The sequence below is a fragment of the Pan paniscus genome, chromosome 21, assembly GCF_029289425.2.
Source record: "Pan paniscus chromosome 21, NHGRI_mPanPan1-v2.0_pri, whole genome shotgun sequence".
In the NCBI taxonomy this organism is placed as follows: domain Eukaryota; kingdom Metazoa; phylum Chordata; class Mammalia; order Primates; family Hominidae; genus Pan; species Pan paniscus.
Window position 1 is genome coordinate 822,435 of NC_073270.2, and position 17,026 is coordinate 839,460.

Sequence of the window (17,026 nt, forward strand, 5' to 3'; positions counted from 1 at the left end):
ACCACAAATCAGGCATAGTTTTATTATATCCAAAGGAGATTGGGTCATTATGCACCATTCATTTTCTTCTTATTAGTCGGGTATATTTTTCTTTGCAATCAACAGATAGTATCAGCAGATGTCTCTCTGTACCAAAGTCAAAAGAAGCATGTTGATAGCTCATAGTAGTTAACTTTTTGAAATATCTGTTGGGGTGGAGGGAACATGGTATCAAAGGACTTACTGAGAAGGGGATGCTTGACTCAAGCCATAAAAGATAAAGAAGAACAAAGTGGAATGAGGTGGGGCAAAGGGAATACATTTCAGGGACAGAAGTGCATGCAAAGGCACAGAAATGTGAGGGCACCGAATTTGGGGAACTGTAAGCAGCATGACATGTTTAGAGTATAGGATAAGAATGTCTGCAGGAGTGAAGTGTTCATAATCAGGAGATTATGCATGTTCTATAATCAGGAGATTATGCATGTTGTATAATCAGGAGACGGAATCTCCTGCAGGCATTCAAAGCCCACCAGCCCATTTTAAACAAGGGAAGAAAATGCACAACTTTCTGCTTTAGAACAACTGCCCTTGGGACAGTACAGAAGAGGAAATGAAGAAGAGGAAGTCTAGAGGAAGTGGGAACAGTTTATTGACTATTACAATAGTCCAAGCAAAAGATAATGAGAACGTAAAGTAGGAAAGGAAAAGTAGGAATGGAGAAGAAATAACGATTTAAAAACATTTAAGGGATCCTTCTAACAAAACCCAGTGATTAGTGGTACATCTGGAATGAGGGATTATTCCAAGGTTTATTATTTAGATAATAGGTGACTCATGCAGAGACTAAACACAGGAAAAACAATTTTCAGGAAAAATTAGAAAAGTTGCTATTTATACATGTTAAATTTGAGTTGTCTATAACAGATCTGTCTACTGATATCAATTTGGCTATCGAACTCAGGAGTAAAATTTTGTCTAAAGGTAAAAGATGAAAATTAGAAGTGCCTAAAACTGACAAAGGTTCTAGTATCTAGATCATCCAAGGAACTTCTGCAAATTCATCAGACTAAAAAGAAGAACCCTAAATAGAAAAAAAAAATGGTCAAAGGACAGGAACAGGCAATTAATAGAAAAGGAAACTCCCAAATTTCTCAAGCATATGAAGAGATGCTTAAACTCATTAGTAATGTGAGACATGAAAAATTAAAATTGCAATGGTATGTTACTCTCTATCTAGTCTACTGGATAAAAATTAGAAAGTTAGACAACATGAAGTGTTGGCCTGGATTTGAAGATGCAGGAACTTAGAGACTGGTTGGAGAAGCAGGCAAGAGATGGGCATTCTGGAGTGCAATCTGACAGTATTTGGTTAAAATTGACTACATTAAGTATAGACACCCCCTCTGGCCCAATAATTCTGCTTCTGAATACACGTGTTGAAGAGATTCTCACACATATCCACAGGGTGCCTGTGCAGCAGTATTCACTGTGATAGGAAGTGAGAAGCAGTCAGAGTGTTCATTGCTGAGGGAATCAAGGGCAAAATATCATGGATGCACTCATGGACAAATAAGCAGCAGTTTGAAGCAACACCCTAGATGGATGTACAGCCATCAAGAGGATCTTAAAGTGTGGTCTTTAGTGGAAAAAAAGGTAAGAAATCAAATACAATCTCTTATATAGTACTAGTCATATTAAGTAAAAATATATGCAAAAAATATATACACAAAACCCAATAAACACATTTTTTGTGGTTGTCTATGGTGGGGCAGTCAAACAGACAGAAAAGAAGTGCATTATCATTTTTAAAGTAATAAGAAATGAGCCTTCAATCAGACCAATTATTAAAGGATTGTTCAATGATGAGTATGATTAACTCGACTCTCTATGCCTGAAGTCCAAAAAAGAGGGAAGAAGGTGAGACTAGGAGATAAGCAAGTAGAAATAAGCAAAAAGATGGGCCATTGTGCCATTTATGCTGGTGGCTTTTTGTCCCCTTCTACCCCAAAATCCCCACTTCATCAAATGCCCTGTTCTCTTCCCCAGGAGGCAGAACTCCATAGGCTGCTCTCTGGCTTCCAGTGCGGTTTGGTTATAGGAGGCACCAGCAGGAGGTTGGAGGGTGAGAAGAGACAAGTTGGGGCATTTCTCCCCCCTGCCAAGTTCAGCTCTTTTCTGACCACGCACTTTTCACAACTCCAGACCTCACTAGGCTGTGGTCACCCTGACCTCTCCCCTGGACCCTTCTTAGTCCTAGGGGTGTTAACAGCTTCACGCTTTGGCTGATGCTAAGCTACCTCCCCATTCCTTCTTGTGTTTTTTGGTTTCCTTAACCTCATCCGTTCCTTAGACCAGGTTATTAAGTTACAATTACTAAATTCTCTTTAGTAAGACCTTTTTGAGGGTGCCATCTCTTTCCTGCCTTGATCCTAACTGAATCAGCTATACAGAGTTTCAGGGCAATAACTTACAGGATAAAGGGCTTTCTTCTTTTTTTCTTTTATGTTAATATAGGTTACATTTCAACATATTTATCTGCTAAAGCAAAATAATTCCCATCATTCTATAGCAGAAGCAATGTATGGGAGACTGAGTAATTACATATGAGCTCACATCACTATCTCTTCCACCACTGTCATCCATCATGACTGATCTGGGAGATGAAACAGCACAGATCTAAAGGACGTGGTAAGAATTGAGATCACCAGAGATCAGTAGATACTTGCATACTTGCAGGATTAACACTGTCTGGATTCCAACGATCAGCTGAGTATGTTCAAGATAAAGCTATAGTACATATTTTAGATTGGGGATTGGCAACAAATAGCTGTAGACTACCTTCTGAGGAATAAGTGTTTTCACATGTGTGGGTGTCATTTCTAATCCCAGCATCACAGTCAGGTCCAGATACCTGTTTCTGATCTTTGGTCCTATGCTTAATCTCCTCCAAGAGTCCTCCCCTGGATCTCCTATCTAAGCAAGATGCTCGATGCCCACCAATGAGTACTGCACCAAGTTCATTTCCACTAGCCTGTGTTACAATTTGTGTTTCTGTATGTTTCCCTTACTTGTTATTCTTTCTCTTCCCCATTAGACTGAAAGCACCGCCACGGGGACCATGTCTAGGACATAGGAGGTCCTTAATAAATATTTCTTGAGTGGATAAATGGTGAACCATAGGGGTGGCATAAGAGCAAATAGAGGGTAGATGAGCACTAATCCATTCACCACCCTGTTTATGGGTGGTGGACCTTGGATGGCCTTTTTCATAGTCAAAACATACTTTTTAGATCTGGCTTCTTGGGATGTATGCAAGGATGCTAGCCGCGTTTGAGACTGTAAATATGTCTAGTGAATAGGGCTTCAGGCTGTGTGTGTTTGCCTTGTTTTGCACAGAATTCGGCACAGCCCCAAGCACAGATGGGTGCTTCATAAATATTGTTGAAGGATGATGACACAAAGGATTATTTAATACCTCTACATGGGGTGGAGACGGACCTCAGGCCACAAACATACTTTCAATGTGTTTTACTTCTGAAATCATTTGAACCAAAATATTTCAGCAACACAGATTCATCTGCGACCACAAATCAGACACATTTAGAATGACAAAGCCCCAAAAGAATGCCATTTTCAAGGCTGAAACTGTATTATTCTGGGCTAAATGGAATCCTTGTTTTAGTGACACTGTAAGAGTAGAAATTAAAGACACTGAAAATCTTCCCTTGGGGAACCACAATTATCTGTGAACAATGAAAGTTTGTCTGAATAATTCATCAGCCTCAAGGGTACAGGCCTCCCCTTATTCTGGAATCCCAGGAGTTTAGGCAAGTGTGTCATTTAATGGGTCTCTACTGTGTCCTCAGTTGTTATTATTCCAGGGCCTGGCATTTATGGGCACATTCCTATAATTTTACTAATTAAAAAAAATAAGCTATATGGGAAACCACTGTCAAGGTCGAAATTTTGAAGCTGCATTGATTTTACCCAGGAAGAAAGAAGCTTATAAAGTGTCCATCATGAGAATCCACCTGGGACCTACACAACAGATCAAATACCCAGAACAAATCACCACGTCAGAGCCCCACAGAATTCTGATTCCCAACCAGCAAGCATGAATAATCCTTTTAAATGGTCACTTACATATCAGAACAGGTCCTTTGTGAAATTTCTAAGCAAGGCCTCTGGTTTCTGACTGAAACAGAGATTTATTGAGAAGGAGGGGTAAAGTGAAATCAAGAACTGCTGGGAAATTTCCACAAGAAACAAGGACAAATGGTTTTTGTTGTCAGAGTAAAACCAGCCTCCCCTAGCCATGGTTTGGAAAGTTATTTGCTAGCCCACAGGGGACAATATTCTCAGCTGGTTTATCAGGGACCCTTTTGATCCAATTATAGTTATTGGGCAGATACAGTAGTACCCTATTATCAGAAGACCTAGTTTCAAATCCTGAGTCAATTTCTAATTCACTGTGTGACCTTGTACAAGTCACTTAAGCTCTCTGATCATTGGTTCAACATCTTTAATGAGGAGAGTAATGCCTATCTCAATTACCTCATAAAATTATTGCAAAGATCAAGTGAGTTGATATGTTACAAATTATTTCTAAATTATAAGATTCTGTATAAGTGGAAGGGTTAAATATACTCCCATATTATTAAATACCCTACATATCACTCAGGATCCTATATGACTCTGAGTTCTCAATTTCTAGAAATGGTCCCATTTTTGCTTTGTTCCCTACAATTCTACGGAGTCTTTTTTTTTTTTAAAGGAAGGGTGTAGGCAAATGTAAATGGGAGAAAACATGGAATCACATACCACTCTTTGGTGCTGCTAGGCAAGAATTTTAAACTGAGTTTAGTTCACCATCGTGGACTTAAGGTCCATATCACCTCAGGGAGACAAGTAGAGTGGGAGACATCCAAAAGGTAGGTGATTCTTCTCCCCTCTAGTGAAGAATACAAGGTCAATTTACAAAAAAGCACCAGCAGCAAATAATTGGAAAATTAAATTCATAAAACATTTATAATAGCATCAAAATAAAGAAAATACTCAGAAATAAATTTAACAAAAATTGTATAGGATCTCTACATTAAAAATTTTGAAATACATGTAAGAGAAATTAAAGAAAACCTAAATAGAGAGATATACCACATTCATGGATTGGAAGATTCAAGATTATTAAAATACTATTCTCCCCAAATGGCTCTATAGATTCAACATAATCCCAATCAAAATCCCAGTAGGCTTTGGTAGAAATTGAGATGTTGGTTCTAAAATGAAATAAAATGCAGAGGACCTAGAATATATAATTTCCCTTTAATTTGACAAAGAAGAAAAACATGTTGGGAAGCTCACCTAATTTCAGTGTAATATTTACATACGAATCAACAAATGGATCAGGGGTATAGAATAGAGAATCCTGAAATAGATCTACATATATATGGTCAACAGATTTTTAATAATGGTGCCAAGGCTATTCAGGGGAAAGAAAATTCTTTTTTAAAAATGGGATTGGAAAAACTGGATAAGGGAAATAAGTGAACCTCGACCCCTACCTTATACCGTGCTCAAAAATTAATTCAAAATCATTCTAGACATAAATGTAAAAGTTGAAACTGCAATGACTCTAGAAGAAAATATAGAGAAAATATCTCTCTGACCTTGGAGGAAGCAAAAATTTCTTGTAGTTGACAAAGACATATATAATAATCATATAATCCATTAATTATAAGAAAAATAAACTAGACTTCATCAAAATTTAAAACTTCTGCTCATCAAAAGATACTAATAAGAAGATTAAAAGTAGCCAGGTTCAGTGGCTCATGCCCATAATCCCAGCACTTTGGGAGGCTGAAGCAGGGGGATCACTTGAGGCCAGGAGTTTGAGACCAGCCTAGGCAACATAGCAAGATCTCATTTCTACAAAAAATGTTTTTAAAATTAACTGGGTATGATGGCGCATGTGTAGTCCTAGCTACTCAGGAGGCTGAGTTGGGAGGATTGCTTGAGCCTAGCAGTTGAAGGTTACAGTGAACTATGATCGTACCACTGCACTCCAGCCTGGGCAACAGAGTGAGACCCTTTCTCTAAAATAAACAAATAAATAATTTTTATGTCATCTGAAACTAAGATCATACTGAAATTTTCCCTCAGTGTCTCCAGAATGTCTTTTTTGAATGGTTTGCCCAATGTAGTATCTCATTTAGAACCACATGTTATGGCCCTTCAGTATTTTTGTTGTTGTTGTTGTTGTTGTTGAGACAGAGTTTCACTCTTGTTCTCTTGTTGCCCAGGCTGGAGTGCAATGGCATGGTATCGGCTCACTGCCACCTCTGTCTCCTGGGTTCAAGCGATTTTCCTGCCTCAGCCTCCCAAGTAGCTGGGATTACAGGCGTGCGTCATCACACCTAGCTAATTTGTCCCATAGAATCTCATCTTCTGGATTTCGTGGCTATTTTTTCATGGTGTTGATTCATTCATAAGGTAAATTTTATATACAGTGAAATGCATCTTATGGGTACAATTCAATGAGTTTTGAAAAGTGTGCACATCCATGTAACCACCACCCAGATTAAGACACAGAACATTCCCGTCACCTCAGAATGTTTCCCGGTGCCTTCTTCCTACCCCTCATACAGTAACATTGTAATAATTTCTATTGCCACATATATGTTTACCTGTTCTGAAACTTCACATAAATGGAATTATATATTATGTATTTGTTTGTTACTGGCTTTTTATCATTTAATTTTTTTTATTCATCCACACCCACTGCATGTGTCAGAATTTCATTCCTTGTTATTGTGTAGTATATGAATATATAAATATATCACAATTTATTTTTGCAATCTCCTGTTGATGGACATTTGTATTGTTTCCAGTTATTAGCTATTATGAATCATGCAACTATGTATATTACTACACAGGTCTTTTCTGGACACATCTCCATTATTTTTGGGTAAATATTTAGGAATGGAATGTTGGTCAGCTGTAGGCTCCATTTTACAAGAAACTGCCAAACTGTCTTCCATTCTACACTTTTGTTTGCAATGTATGAAAGTTCCGGTTGCTTCCTATCCTAATCAACATTTGGTGTGGGACTACAGGAACATGCCACTACACCTGGTTGATTAAAGAAAATTTTTTGTAGAGACAGGGTTTTGCTCTATTGCCCAGGCTGGTCTTGAATTCCTGGCCTCAAGTGATCCTCCCACCTCAGCCACTCAAAGCTCTAGGATTACAGGTGTGAGTCGCCACGCCTGGCCAAAATTTATTAATTCGTAGTTGGCAATTGTTGATGGAAAAGAAAAAGCAGGTTACAAGCAATGTACTTTTTGATGTCTTTGGTATTATCACAGGCAAATAAATTATATATGTATATATATTATGTATATTATATTATGTATTTTAATTATATGTGTATAACATATATGTATAGAAAGAGATACAGTAAGGAATATAAGTTTTTCTATTAACATACGTAACCCAAGGTAGGGGATATGATGTTTACATTCTCTTATTTGTGTTTTCTAACTTTCCACCAGGCACATACACTGTTTCTATAATAACACGTGCTGGTTGAAAATGTCAGACTCTGAAATTCAATGTTTTATATAATATAGGGTGATAGACAAGAGGGATGGATAGAGCAATAAGAATGAAACCTAATAGGGTTAGTTAGAGCCCTACTGAGTGAACCTCTTGTTGGGTATTTTCTATGCACTGTCTCGTTTCATTCTTACAATAAACCTATGAAGTATCATTTTTCTATTTGTACAGCGCTAATAAGGCTATAAGTTAGCATTTGAACATAATATAATCTGACCTCAAAACCCATGCTTTTTTCCCCTCACTTATACATACATACTTTCAGGTTAATAAGTTCTGTTGCTAAACATTTATGTAGTATTTACTATGTACCAGGCACCATGTTAAATGTTCTACATGAAGCACCTCATTTGTACTTCATGACAATCCATATAAAGATATCACTATTATTATCCACATTTTACAGATAAGAAAACTGAGGCACAGAGACTAAATAAGTCTAAATTCCCACAACTAGTAAGTGGCAGAACCAAGAATTAAGCTCAGGCCACCTGATTCTCCAGCTTCTACCCAGTACACTATACCGTGTTCCCATGCTTTCAACGCATTCCCAAATGGAGCAGGGGAGAATAAGCGCCAGCAACCAACAAAGGAGACATCGACGCCAAAGGTCTACCATAAAGTTTTTCACGGTGACATCCTTGCTTACCTGTCCAGGGCCATGCTGGTTGGCATACTCCTCCCAAACCCGCGGACCCTCATCTGACGGAAACATGGAATGCAAGAGAGGTTGGCAGCAATGATGGCCAGGGAGTCAGAAGGGCTCACAAAGAAGCCATTTTGGCCTAGGATCATGTAACGGTCCTGTAGGAAGGAATGCGTAAAAATGATCGGAGAGAAGCATCTGCTAGCAGCCCATTCCCATAATCATCACAATCCACTTTACTGCCGTCTTATATTTAACAATCTAACAACTTGAATGAGGCCAAAGAGAACATGGGAAACATTCTTCGAAACCTCTGAGTACCAAGGGCCCAGAATCTTGACACACCAGGAACATGTTCCACCTGTTGAAATGTGGCTCAAGCTTTAGAAGCCCCCAAATACCTAACTCTTTCTTTCTCCCAAACATAATAGAGAACACTGCTTCTTGCAGAAATAGCTGATTTCTTAACTTGGTGCTTTCAACAACACCAGCCATAAATAAAGATTTATTGAATAATATATATTTTTAAATAAACAACCTTTGTATGCCATAATGTAAATCTGGAACTAAGAAAAGTAATCGCTATTTAATTGCAATACTTAGTCATTAAACAGAAGGGCAGATGCAGAGCCAGTTAGGGCACACATGTCCCATACATGTTAGCTCCAGATGTGTTCATTAATTCTCTGCTTTCCAGTGCATGGCTCATTATATGATCAAAGGGTCAGCAGACAGAGAGCTTTCCTACTTACCCCATCAGCATCAAATGCAGCTCCAAATCCATATTCTCCTCCTTTCATTGCTTCCAGAAGAGTCGTTGCATATGTCAGGTTTGGGTCAGGGTGCTGCCCCCCAAAGTCTTCCAGGGGAACACAGTTTATTGCAGAATTGGCTGCGGCCCCCAGCTCATCACACAGAACTTTTCTCACATAAGGTTCCATAACTAAAAATAGATACACAGCAATATTAAATATTTGCAGAACCTTCTCCCCAGAGTATTTTGTTCTGAATAGTACAGGAAACACCATTTAATAACCCAGAAGAAAAATATAAATTTACAATCGTTTTAAAGATACAATATAGAACAATATTTGCTTGAACTACTATTTATTGAGCATCTACTATGTGCCAGTTACTGTGGTAGGAATACAGAAGACGTATTCAATCATCTAGTTACATACATTTTTTCACCTGAAATTTTTCTAAAAGGTTGCCAGAAAGAAATCAGCTACATAATAATGATTCATTGCCTGTTGCTTTTCATGTATTAAAAGCTTTAGCTGAATATATGCAAAAGCATTAAAGGGCTCTGGCAATGTTCTTTGTCTCTGCAATCATTTGGACTCTGCCAAGTATATAATTAAACACTATAAACCACTGAAGCATATAAAAACAAGCACATTTTACCAAAATACATGCCAAGGAATAGTATTTTCCAGTTCAATGAACATTATGGAGTATGCAATATGGAGCTGCTCTGCTAGGAAATGAAGAGATCATATTGAAGGGATGCAAAGCACATAGTTTCTACATTCCTGGGCTTGTAATCTAGTAGTGGGATGAGTCAAAGCTGCAAATGAATGACTGCAGTGGTAAGACTAAACAATGCACATTGATGAAATAATTATATCCAACGGCTTCAGAGAAGCAATAACCACACATAAGGCTTCAAGGAAGAAGCAGCATTTCTGGTGGAACTTGACGGAATAATATAAAGTTGGCAAGTGTTTGGGTTTGGAGTGGGAAGCCCATCTAAATTGAAGGAACATTATGAGCAAGGGAACAGAGCCTGAGGTAGAACATAAGGCACATTTGTGGAACAGCATGTAATCCTCCTAGCTGAAATATCTGAAAGATATTGCTTTCCACTTATTTTCCACCAATACAACACACAATCCTCCAATAGTGCACATCTCTTGATTCTGCCTGCCCAGCACACACTTCCTCTTCCTCTGGATACAGCATTTGGGATTTCTATTGGAGAAAAACTCCCTTCCCCATCTCAGTTCATGGGGTCTGGGTATGGCTAAATCCCACCTCCCCAAGGCTAAGGAGGTGACCTAGGTCTGCACAATCAGCGTCCTCCATCTTCCAGCCAGAGCAATTGATTCAAAGATGGACATACAGTATAAACCAGGCAATGAGGCTGAAACCCAGAAACATTGCTCATACTATTTGGAAAAAAAGCAAAGCTGTCTTCCCTGTAGGCCAGATAATGCTAAGGCAAGAACCTGAAAGTTCTTTTCCTGAGGAATATGATCAGCCCAACAAGAAAGAACAGAACAGCCTAGCCAGAAGCCCTTAGAGTAAGGCCCATGGAGAAGACCCACAGCAGGCTCAGAGCTCCCAGCAGATTTTTAGTGCCTCATTCTTAAATATGCCAGAAAGCCAAGGATCACCAAAATTTTGAGAAATGTATTTGAGATGAGGTGAAAATAAACAAAAAGAGAAACCTGGAAGAAACAAAAATTATACAGGGAGAAGAAAACTTTTTAAAATATATCAGTAATATCCTAATAGAGATTAACAAGATAGAGTAGAATGGCTAAAATGGAAAAGACTGACAGTACCAAGTATTGGTGAAGATACAGATAAACTGGAGCCCTCATGCATTGCCAGTGGTGCAAATGGAACAGGCATTTTGGAAAATGATTTGGCCATTTCTTATAAAGGGAAACATACACGTATCATGTGACTCAGCAATCCCATTCCTAGCTGTTTACCCAAGACAAATGAAAACATACAGACTTGTTCACAAATGTTCACAGTATCTTTCTTTACAATAGCCAACAACTAGAAGAAAAAGAAATCTAATTTTCATTAACCAGTGAATGGATAAACAAATGGTGGTATATCGACAACACAATAAAATTGTATTCAGCAGTAAAAGGAACAACTACTGATACATGCAACACCAAGAATGTATATCAAAATTATTATGCTGAGTGAAAGAAGCTTGAAGCAAAAGGTGACATATTGTATGCTTCCATTTATATAACTTTCTGGAAAATGCAAAACTATGGGAGCAGAAAGCAGATGAGTGGTTGCCAGGGGCTGGGGATAAGGGGAGAGGTTTGACTACAAAGGGCTGCAAAAAACTCTTTGGGGTGATGGAAATATTCAATCTTGATTGTGATAGTGGTTACATGACTGTAAATGTTCGTCAAATCTTATCAAACTGTATACCTACCAGGAGTGAGTTTTACTGTGTATAAATTATACCTCAGTAAACCTAAGTTTAAAAAGATATGGTATCCATGAAACATAACTAGGATGTGTTTTTACAAGAGAGAATCTTTGGAAAATACAAACAAAAGTTTTGGGAAATTAAAAATATAATGGTAGAACTAAAGGACTGGAAGATAAAGTCAAGGAAATTTCCCAGAAAGTAGAACAAAATAAAGAGATGAAAAACTGGGGAGGAGAAGTGGAAATAGAATAATTAAAGGATCGATTCAGTAGTAAAAATAACCAGAATGGTTACTAAATAGTAATTCAAAAACTTTTCCAGAATTAAAGGACACAAGTGTTCAGACTGAAAGGGTCCATCAGGTGTCCGATATAATAAAGATAGAGTCCCACACTAAGATCCATTATTGTAAAACAGAGGAACACTGAAGATAAGTCAAATGTCCTAAAAGCTTCCAGAGAAGAAAAAGGAAAGACAATGGATTAAAAATCAAAATAGCACTGGATTTCTCAAGTTTAATATAATAGCTATAACACAGTAGAGCAATGCCCTCAAACTTCTAAAGAAAAATAACATCCAACATAGATTTCCATATCAGTCAAATATTAATCAAGGGCAAGTGTAGAATAAAAGGCCTTTTCAGATACACAATACACAAAATATTTACCTACCATGAGCTTTCTCTCACTGAGCTCCTGGAGAATGTGTTCCTCCAAAATGTGCGAGTAAATCAAGGTGTCAGACAAAGAAACCAGGGGACAGGACATTTAACATAGGAGATGTGTAAAAAGAATTACTACCGTGGTGATAAAGGGAGATTTCATGATGACAGCATGCTCAGAGAGCAACCAGGGCAGAGTGGGGCAGATCAAAGTCTCCAGGAAAATGAAGTGAAGGAAGATTTAGACACTAGGGGAGAGCTTGAGGATTAAGAGTGGTAAACATACTTGATTAAAAGCAAGCAATGAGAAAACAAGATAATTGCTGTTTCCAAGGAAATCAAAAAGTTGTACTGTAAAGGAAATATAATTATAGCATATTGCATGGCTCAGCAGTGTTGTGGTAATGTAAACACTAGACAATGATCTTACCAAACTGATGATATAATTAGGGAAGCATGCTAGGATTCCCTAACTGGTGGGTGGAAAGGGTGGGGGGAGAGGTGGGTGGTGGGTGGAGAGGGTGAAAAAGAGCTGCAGCTCCAGTTCCTGTAGTATGAATTCAGTAATGCTCAAAACTGAAAAATCAACAAGGGTCTGTATATTCATAATATTTAATGATAGGGAGATAAATACAAAAAAGAAACAGCTGAAAAAATGGAAAAATTTAACTCTGGAAGGTAACAAATTGGGGGAAGATAGGAATTGGGTACAGATTTTTTTCACAATAAATCTTGAACTATTTATTTGACTGTTTAAACTATGTCATGCATATGATCAAATAAATAACAGTTTTACTATACTCCACACTTGAACATGCATAGCCTCAAACTCATTTGTTCAACTTTTGTTTTCATTTACCTCCAAAGACAGAAATAAGGGTCCTGAAGTTTTCCAGAGCATTCCAAATATCTGAACATACACATGTTGTGTGAATATCTATGAATCCAACTTTCCTCTTAACCTCTGAAACCCAACAGGTGTAGAGGTCTCAATATTTCCTGCCCACTGATTTGGAGAAAATCACAAGCTTACCTCCATGCATTGTGTCAACGCGAATCTTCAGTTGGCTGGGCCCAGTCAGCAAACTCTTGATGGCATGAAAGTCAAAGATGGTCCGAAGGAGGTTAAGATAGATATCCACTGGGTCCACTATTTCCACTAAAGATAGAAAAACAAAGGAAAATGTCATTGACTGTACCCATGAAAGATACTTGGAAGCATAAAAAGAATCACTACCTTAACAGCATGAAATTCTGGTCACAAGCCCATCATATCCCTACACATGATGTGGGAAGCAAAGTGCCCATTTGTTGACAAAAATCACAAATCAGGGCACAATCAAGATACTACAAGCTTTTCAGGTGCTCAATGGGTATAAATGATACCAAGTTATAAATTCTTCTTTGCAAGGAAAATATCAACCACAAGAATAAATTAAGATAAAAATGTGCCCTGTGACTCCTGCTCCCACTTCCCCTCCCAAAACAATGCACACAGCCCACATCTCAATGTGTAGAGGCATTTTGGCATATCCGGTTGCCTTTCTTGTGGGGGCTGGCCAAAGACTGACTCAGCTGGTATGAAACCAATCAGCAAGTGACCTCAGTAGTGACCCCTATTTTCCAAATGCCATTGTGCCTACCAGATTCGAGTGCAGAATTGGGGATGAATATATTCCTGGGTTTGCGTGAAATCTCATTCATGCCCAATCTAGCACCCAATTTCCAAGTGAATGGCAAATATCTAGAAGTTCTCATTAAACACAAATGCTTTCCAGTATCTAGCACCACCCAGTAACCAAGAATCCAAAAAGTTTTATTCATTTATGTGACATACCAAAAAGCTCAGAATACATTTTTCATACTTGTCAATCAGTGTATAATTAATGCTCAGAAAGTACTTTTCCAAGAAGTAGTAAATCAATTCTTTAGGTGCTAAAATTTGTCCAGGAGCCCTGCTTTTTTAAATTCTTAGCTAAATTTTGAAACTTATGTATATTGTTTTCAGCTTTTTCAAATACATACTACTTTGAAACCCTGAAATACTTTTAAACTTGCACTGAAGATATTACCAACCCACTTTCAATAATTTTTAGTAAATCCAGGTGTGATATTTCATGGATGAGATCTTAATATGCCATATAATATTATCCCTTCATCTGATCAAATACATATCTAAACATATTTTTTCTTATACTTAAGTCAATATAATCTATGTGTTCATTCAAATATAATTATATTTGTAACATGGATACTTTTAAATTATCTTTTTACATGAGGAGCATAATAATCTACGAAGTAATTAAAAATTAACCTGTATAAAGTGTACACCTGACAATGGTTAAAATGGTAAATTTTGTTATGTATATTTTACCGCCATAAAAAAATTAATCTGTAAGACAAAAGGTTATGCCCTGAGTACTTTGGAAGTTTTACTCACTCTACATTATAGGATAATGTTTTTGACAATTTCATTCTGGCTCTTCAATTCTTGAACCACTTGCCTAAATACATTTGGTATTTACAATAGGTAACACACAGTACCAAACAAATGTGAAAAACGAGGGAACAAGAAGTCAGTAAAAATTGAAAGTTCACATCATATAGTTCATGCTCTTGACACTTTAAAGTGAAATGCAGAGGAATTATTTGTTCCTAATTAACTCTAGCTTTGCTCAACACTTGAACCAGCAAGAATACAGCACATAAATTATCCCAAACGATTATCTCCAAATTCTTGGAAGCCAGGGAATCCCTCTACCTATCTCCTGGTATCAGTAACATTTTTAGAAAACTCATTCAACTAGCAATGTGGCTGCAGCAATGAGCCTGAATGAGAGCCCACGAAGATTCGGGTCTCTTGGACAACTATAAAAATTGTGAAGATGCCAAAAATAAGCCTAGTCCTTCCAACCATATGTATTCAACATATTGAAATCATTTTGCTTAATATAATGTACCCCTTGCCTTTAATTGTCCGGCCATCCCATGCGTGTGCACACATATGCCTATGCATTCTCCCAGCTAGATTAGCAAAAGCAGGCACTGTTGCTTCCAGTGAGTATCATGGCTCTCTGTAAATTTCTGCTCATTACCTAAGCAAACAACTGACTCAAAACTTCTCAAGAAAGATTTGGTAACATTGGGCAAATACTGTGACCCCCACACAATCCATTTTAATCTTCTCTATCCCTAAAATATCACATGAACACAAACCAGGTATTTCCTCTTTTGGGCTAAGTTAAATTACTTCTAAAATGAGGATACCATCTTAACACAAACTGCATTCAAGCTTATAGAAGCACTAAAAAAGTAAAACATGTTAGATCTATTGCTATTCTATGCCTTCTAGGAAAAAGCAATATGATAAAATACGGGGGAAAATGTTGTATATATACATGTTATTAATGTTGTTGTCATATGGTCTAAAATTAATCTATAAAACAAAAAGCTATCTTCTGAATACTGTAGAAGTTATATTTGCTTTACAATATAAGATAATATTTTTGACAATCTCATTTTGGTTCCTTAATTTTTGAATCACTTGCCTAAATATATTTGATAGTTACTGAATTCCTTTGTAAAATCTCCTAACACAGTGCTTGGTATAGGGCAGGTGATCAATAATTATGCATTCAATAAGCTGATGCGTAATTATTCCAAGCTTGGTTATGGCTTGGAAAAGAAACTCCTACCTTTCATGAGAAATTTAATAACCCATTGACTTGTTAGGTTTCTTCTTAACTAAGGCATTCCAGCATCTTCACCTTAATTGTTTAGACAAGTTTTGGCAATTCACAGCCTATTTTTGGAATGCTATAATGAAGTCAACCATAAAACTTTTCCTATGTTGAAAATGATATCGAGTTTGGGAAGTGGTTTTTGAAAGTTTCCAGTTCTGAATATCTTGGCTGCTCTCATGTCTTCTCTCTACACCATATTAAGTTTACACACATTTATCGAGTCACCCCTGAGATTAACAATGCAATAATTTTCATGAGTTTACTTCCCTACAGAAACCAGTCAGCCCCATCCACATAGTTACTCTGACTTCTTCAAAATAAAATCTCTGTTACCTCTAAATGGTTTGAATTTGTTCTCTAGGTCAAATTCTTGTCTTCCTAGTCGAGATAGGTCGATTCGGAGATCAGCACATATAGCATATTCCTCAATCGTTTTGCTGATTTGGTAGATTTTGTCTGAGACAATATTGGGTGCAGGACCTAAAATTTGAACACCAAAAATACATGTTTTTGAAAGTCTCGTGAGTTTCAAGCAGTGAAATGTTACCATCCTCCTCCACCAGGCAGAGAAAGATTCATTTGTTCTCTAAACAATGATCAATGGTTCACAGTTCAATTAGCCTTGATATTTCTTATACTGTACTCATCCACTGCGGGGGAAATTTGATCAGCCTCACCTGTTCTATGTAGACTAACAACCCATATGTTTGTTTGTTTGTTTTAATCTACTTCTAAGCAATGACACATCTTTCCTAAAAATAGTTTCACACCTGCCAGGGAAACCTGGTTACATAATCAGCTTTATTCAGGTTATGAGACACAAACAGGATATGCATTTGACAGAAGTGAGGGATTCCAGATTTCCATGCAGCTTCCCCAGTGCATCTAGAAGAGGAAACTATGCTTTCTATTCCCAGCTCTGCTACCTAATTGATGTGTGAGCTTAGCAGGGTAAGTTAATTATTTTCCCCAACTCACAATCTCTAGTCACTTCCAAAATGAAGCTCAACTAAAAATATATGATGCATTTCCTCGGAAGACCAAATTGACAAGTAGTATTAGACTTTAAATAAATTGAACATGAAATCAATACTTGTTCGCCTTTTGGGGTTTTGCTTTTTTTTTTTTTTTTTTTTTACCTTGTATATCTTAATGCAAGCCATTTCAGATTTTTTTTTTTTGCAACAACG

General features: G+C 37.4%; 1 protein-coding gene across 8 annotated transcripts in view; it reads right to left on the reverse strand.

Annotated features, from left to right (window-relative positions):
* LOC129394899 (phosphoglucomutase-like protein 5) overlaps positions 1 to 17,026 on the reverse strand; it is a 72,871-nt gene that overhangs the window by 29,146 nt on the left and 26,699 nt on the right. For 6 of the 8 annotated variants that reach the window (XR_008622283.2, XR_008622282.2, XR_008622284.2 and 3 more), the window contains exons 3-6: positions 16,170 to 16,316; positions 13,127 to 13,252; positions 8,995 to 9,185; positions 8,246 to 8,400 (exon numbers count right to left, since the gene is read on the reverse strand). Coding sequence is in view for 4 of the 8 variants with exons in the window: in XM_063601013.1 (XP_063457083.1) it covers positions 8,246 to 8,400; positions 8,995 to 9,185; positions 13,127 to 13,252; positions 16,170 to 16,316 (619 nt within the window). In the remaining 4 variants the exon portion in view is untranslated. The remainder of the gene's footprint in view (positions 1 to 8,245; positions 8,401 to 8,994; positions 9,186 to 13,126; positions 13,253 to 16,169; positions 16,317 to 17,026) is intronic. The other 2 variants (XR_010110991.1, XM_063601014.1) reach the window with 1 other exon arrangement.